The sequence below is a fragment of the Bison bison genome, unplaced genomic scaffold, assembly GCF_000754665.1.
Source record: "Bison bison bison isolate TAMUID 2011002044 unplaced genomic scaffold, Bison_UMD1.0 scf7180017864181, whole genome shotgun sequence".
Lineage (NCBI taxonomy): Eukaryota > Metazoa > Chordata > Mammalia > Artiodactyla > Bovidae > Bison > Bison bison.
This window is the reverse complement of record NW_011494753.1, coordinates 975,561-981,259: the sequence shown is the minus strand read 5'-3', so window position 1 is coordinate 981,259 and position 5,699 is coordinate 975,561. Positions and strand designations below refer to the sequence as shown.

General features: G+C 50.8%; 1 protein-coding gene across 1 annotated transcript in view; it reads right to left on the bottom strand.

Moving 5' to 3' along the window:
* FAH (fumarylacetoacetate hydrolase (fumarylacetoacetase)) overlaps positions 1–5,699 on the bottom strand; it is a 30,882-nt gene that overhangs the window by 24,854 nt on the left and 329 nt on the right. The window contains exons 2-3 of the mRNA XM_010843229.1: positions 2,039–2,149; positions 213–334 (exon numbers count right to left, since the gene is read on the bottom strand). Coding sequence (XP_010841531.1) covers positions 213–334; positions 2,039–2,149 — 233 coding nt within the window. The remainder of the gene's footprint in view (positions 1–212; positions 335–2,038; positions 2,150–5,699) is intronic.

Genomic DNA, 5,699 nt, shown 5'->3' with positions numbered 1-5,699 from the left:
AGGGGGCCAGACATAGCCTGAACACCCCAGTCCAGCCAGAGAAGTAATTCCTGTTGGCCCAGAGCCTTCCCACCAAAATGTACCCCAGGTGGGAGCCAGATGAGGCCAAAGCAGCCAGGCCATGACTCAGAATGTCCCTGATGACCACACTGTCCCCCTCTGCCCAGGCAGATCTCCTCATCCCTGCCCACCAAGGACCACGGACTCCTCACCGCTGCCGAAGCTCCACGTCATCTCTGAGCCTGGCTTGGCTGGCAGACAGCAGGTTCTGCAAGAATGCTCTAGCCTCCTTCCAGGCAGCCTGACCCAGGCCCATGAAGCTGTTGAGAGTTGGCTAGGACCAAGATGGGGAAGAAGAAAAGGAGATCACTGGTGCGAAAGCACCTTGCGCTACCCCTCCTGTTGACAGGAGCCAGCCTAGCAGCTCTCTGGGGCCCCTGTCACTTATCTCCAGTTCATTCAAACCCTCAGGACTTTAGTTCTTAGTTCCATCATTTGTTCATCAAGTGGAGGAGATGTGTCATTGTTCCTATTGGGGTTTCATCCCCACATGGCCTTATAGGCAATTGGCTAAGCCCAAGAGCTGCTTTCTGGAATGGCTGCCCCGTTAAGCTCGGCCCAGCCTGCAATGAAAATGGCCCGTTCCTCCAGCGGAGGCCTTAAGTCTGCAGGGGTCTTGCACCAACCCCCTTCACATAAGCTAAGAAGAGGTTTCTGAGCCACTGAGGTGCAGCCTAAAAAGCACTTGTGGATTTTCAAGGCCAGAGTTCCAGTCCTGGCTCCAATCCTTGCAGCCATGTGACCTGGGAAAATTGTGTCTTGTTTCAAGTTAGACCCTCATCAAATCTAATGAGGATGCCAGTCCTATGTCAGAGGGTCATTGTGAGCATTGAATGAGAGGTATGTGTAAAACTCCTGACGCATAGGGAGGTACTCAATAAATATCACCTTCCTTCCGTGGAAGGAGAGGATGCACATCAAAGCACTTAGACAGGGACTTCCCTGGTGTTCCAGTGGCTAAGATTCTGCACTTCCAGTGCAGGGGGCTTGAGTTTGATCCCTGGTCAGGGAACTAGATCCCACATGCTCCAAAGACTCTACACAGAGCAACAAAGATACCCTGTGCTGCAACTAAGACCTGTGCAAATAAGTAAATAAATATTTTTTTAAAAAGAGCATTTGACCATTCACAGGGAAGTACATTCACATCCATTGCCCATGTACTTGTCCTTCAGGCTGACTTCTAAAGTGGTGGCAACACAGAGGGCACTTGAGGCCAGCTGTTCATTCCTCCTAGGCTGTATTTAAACCTAGAGAGCGGAGCTCCTGGCTCCCTCCCTCAGAGGGCCCGGCACTAGCCTGGAACAAGCAGAGACTCAGCCTGGAACAAGCAGAGACTCAAGCGTCTTAAAATGAGGATTGGAGAGCTTCATGTCAGAGACAACTGGGGAGCGCCCAGGCCTGTGGAGAGACTGACAGTCATCTCACCTCAGAACTCACCCTACAGGGTCCCAAGGCTGCCTCCTGCCAAACTGTCCATCTCATAACAATCTCAAACTTATCCAAGGAGTCTACCTGCAACGCAGGACACCCAGGTTTGATCCCTGGGCCAGGAAGATCCCCTGTAGGATGGCATGGCAACCCATTCCAGTATTCTTGCCTGGAGAATCCCATGGACAAAGGAGCCTGGCCAGCTACAGTCCATGGGATTGAAAAGAGCTGGACACAACTGAATAACTGACTATCCAAGGAAAATCCCTGAGATCTCAAGGCACCACCGCTGTCAGAAATGCAAGGCAGGGACTTCTCTGGTGGTCCAAGACTACACACTGCCAATACAGGGGGCCTGGATTTGATCTCTGGTCAGGGAACTAGATCCCCATTATGCAACAAAGATCCTGCCTGCCATATCTAAGACCTGGCACAGATAAATAGATTTTTAAAAAGAAAAGAAATGGAAGGTAAAGACCATTTTCTTAGTGGCATTTGCAACAAATGGCCACTGAGATCCAGTGCAAGCCACATCCCAATGTTCTACCTTATTGAAGACATCCTGGTGTCTGGAGAGGATCGGCCCAGTGAAGAGGTGCTTGATGACACTGAGGTCCAGGATCTGGTCCCCAATGGCCACGCCAATCCTCGGTCTTGGCTGGAAGGAAGATGGCACGGTCATCACTGGGAGCAGTTGGCCAGGCTGGGCTCACTTACCCAGCAAATCTGTCTATCTAAGAGCCCAAGGGCCCTGCTTTATAGATGGCCCTCTGTGGAGAGGAAGGGCTTTCCAGGTGGCTCAGTGGATAAAGAATCTGCTTGCAATATAGCAGATACAGGAGACTTGGGTTCTACTGCCGGGTCAGGAAGATCCCCTGGAGGAGGGCATGGCAACCTACTCCAGTATTCTTGCCTGGAGAATCCCATGGACAGAGAAACCTGGGGGGCTCAATCATGGGGTTGCAAAGAGTCCAACACAACTGAAAAGACTATGCATGGATGCACACTGTAGAGAGGGGCTGAGGAATTGGATCCTTAGCACCATACCCCAGCTGCTTTTGCCTCTCAGAGGGCTGAAATTGACCTTGTCATCTCTGTCTGGGCAGAGCCTGGCACCATCTCTGCCTCGAGGACACAGAGAGGAAAGAATCTGTTTCCTGCATAGTCCAAGACCCTTATCTAGGCCAAGTCCCCAACAAAGTTTCTCAGGTGTCACTTAAATGCCTCTGGTGACAGAAAGCTCATCACCTCACCAGGCAACTGGATTATTTCTTAGGTTAAACCTAGGCTTTTTCTTAGGGCAATTCCTCTGCACAGCAGAGCAGACAGTGTCCCAGGCACAGAGGAGGGTCAGGGGCTTGGGCTAATGTACTCTGTTATGGCTCAATCAGAGCAGAGTTCAGGTCATGAGGAAGCAGGAAGCCAGACTGTTCAGAACATTCAAGGGAAGTTCCTTTCTGCACCATCAGATCCAGGCTTCAAGCCTGAATATGAAGATGTCTCAAGTATTTGGCAAAGTCTGGCCTTTGTCCTCACAGTGCTGAACTTGGTTTATCAACGAGGAATTCAAGAAGGACTTCCCTGGTGGTCCAGTGGTTAGGAATCTGCCTTGCAACACAGGGGACATAGGTTTGATCCCTAGACAGGGAACTAGGATCCCTCATGCCATGGAGCATCTAAGCCCACATGCCACAAATACTGAGCCCACATGCCAGTGTGCAGCAACTGAAGACCCCATATGACACAATGAAGATCCTACGAACCACAACTAAGATCTGGCACAGCCAAATAAATAAACAGAAAGTGTTTGACTCTTGGTAAAGCTTTAAAAAAACAAACAAACAAAGAAGGAACCTGAGAGCATGTCTACAGACTCAACCAGCTGGGCTTGTCCTGAGCTGAGCTTCCAGTTCTCCTGAACTACCAGCTTTGCCATCTCATGTCCAGTGAGTTTAAGAGGTAGGGCTAACGGCTGGCTTTATCTCCACTGGCTGCTCATTTTCGGGGACTAAGAGAAGATGGTTACCTCTCCATGCACGTCAGCCCCTGGGACAGGTGTAGACCAGAACCACACCCTTACCCAGGCCTGAGGCCCCAGGCCAACTGGGAAGAGGCTGATCTGCTGGTAGACCCTTGAGCCATTTCTCTGACCCTGGCACCCACACTCTGCTGGAGGAAGAAGGGAGCTGAGGCCACTAGCAGCAGCCAAGACCTAATCATAAGGGTGGCTGCCTGCTTCCTCGGCTGCAAATAAAGGTGAGAAGCAGCCCGTGTGTCCAACCAACCCTGACCCTAGGACTCGAGATAGCGAGTCCTTCCATTAATTGTTGGGACTTCTCTTTTTTTTATGGCAGTATACTTGCTCTACAGTTTTGTTTAGCTTCTGCTATACAGCAAAGTGAATCAGCCGTATGTACATATATCTCCATCCCACCCCTCTAAGTCATCACAGGGCACCAAGCTGAGCTTCCTATGCTAAACAACAGCTTTCCACTAGTAGTGTACATATGTCAAGAATACTGGAGTGGGTTGCCATTTCCTCCTCCAGGGATCTTCCCAACCCAGAGATCAAACCCACGCCTCTTAACATCTCCTGCATTGGCAGGCGGGTTCTTTACCACTATCGCCACCTGGGAACCCTTGTTCACTACTGTTCCACCCAAATGATGCATGGTTGGCCTCTGGCATAGAGGAGAGGGAGGACTCTGCCTTGGCGACCTGACCAGTCTGGAGAGGTGGTCACCACCTCTGGAATGTCCAGCGCCTGCAGCCAGAGCTTCAACACAGCCAGTTCCACTTGAAGGGCCTCAGCCTTCTGGAATGCCAAGGGAGCCAACTCACAACCCTCAGCATTCTTTTCAGAAGGCAGTGAACCTCTGTACAGTGGCTGTCCTTGCACAGTCTAATATGAAAACAGCTGGGGTATGGAGTCTGCAAGCCACTGGCCACACTCTAAGGAGCATTCATTCTAGAGTTCTCTGGGATAAGTCAGAGTACGCCCCCTGCCTCTTGCAAAGGCTTCAGCCTATGCGATTTGTCCTCCAGATGTGCACCCTGAGGAGAAGTGCGGACCCTTGGCTGAGAACAGAATGTCAGAGGAGTGCAGTGGGAGGGCTGGCCAACAGAGTGTGCTTGGCCAACACAGGTTAAGGTTTAACATGCCTCAGGCCCTTCAGGGGACTGTTAACCTTTGGCATCCTTGCGACATCTAGTCAGGCTTGGCAGTTGTGAAACCACACGCTGACTCTTCTAGATCCAAGCATTTGCTGCACATGGGGACAAGGATCAGTCATGGGGGTAGGAAACCACTTTCCAGAAGGTGCTAACTGCCACAGGCTCCGTTTAGCAAACGGTTCCTGAACATTGTTGGGTGCAAGCAGGTTTGGGAGTTCGAGGCTTCTCAGAGCTAATCAGGAGCTTACCATGAAAGTTGGGAGCAGAAAGCTAAGCCAAAAATGCCATGAATAAATCCAAGGGAATCTGCTTTTCCCACCCACGGAAAGTCTTGTATATTTGATGATAAACCCCACAGTTTTCTTTCTGCCCATCAGACTACACTAAGTGAAATTTCATTTCCCTACCCCGTAAAGGGCTTCTTTTGATTGCCAAGAAGCCCAAGAAGCTGAAAGAAAGCCAGTTGGAGGTAAAGAAATTAACCTCTTGGATCCCAGGGCTCTTATGTGAATGAATTCATTCCTCTGAGTTACTAAATATACCGGTTCAATGGATATTTCTAGGGTTAGGGGCTAACATGGAGGATGAACAACCCGCCATAATGTGGTGTCTCCAGGGAAGAAAACAGAGCGAAATGACTTCAGAGTAGGTAGTATGACTGCGCTTCAACTTCTCTGTAATAATAATATTTAATATAACTTGCTCTGCTTGCCTGAGAGGGAGAGCCATGCTTCGTTTCATTTTGCATTTAATTTTCTTGCAAATGTGCAGAAACAGGCTGACGGTTTCAACAACTCACATCTGGAAAGCTACCAGGAGGGATCTGAACCAACAGCAGGAAGGTTCCGAACCAACTTTCACCCTCGGCGATCAGCCCCAGCCTCCAGCCCCCTCCCAGGAGAAGGAGAGGCACCGCTCATGGGGCCCAAGCGACCCCGGGGGTCTTCACGAGGGGCGACGAGCCGGGCCCCACATCCAGCTCGGTCGGGTGCCGGCAAGAGGGGGCAAGGCTGGACTGAGGCCAGGGGCGGGGC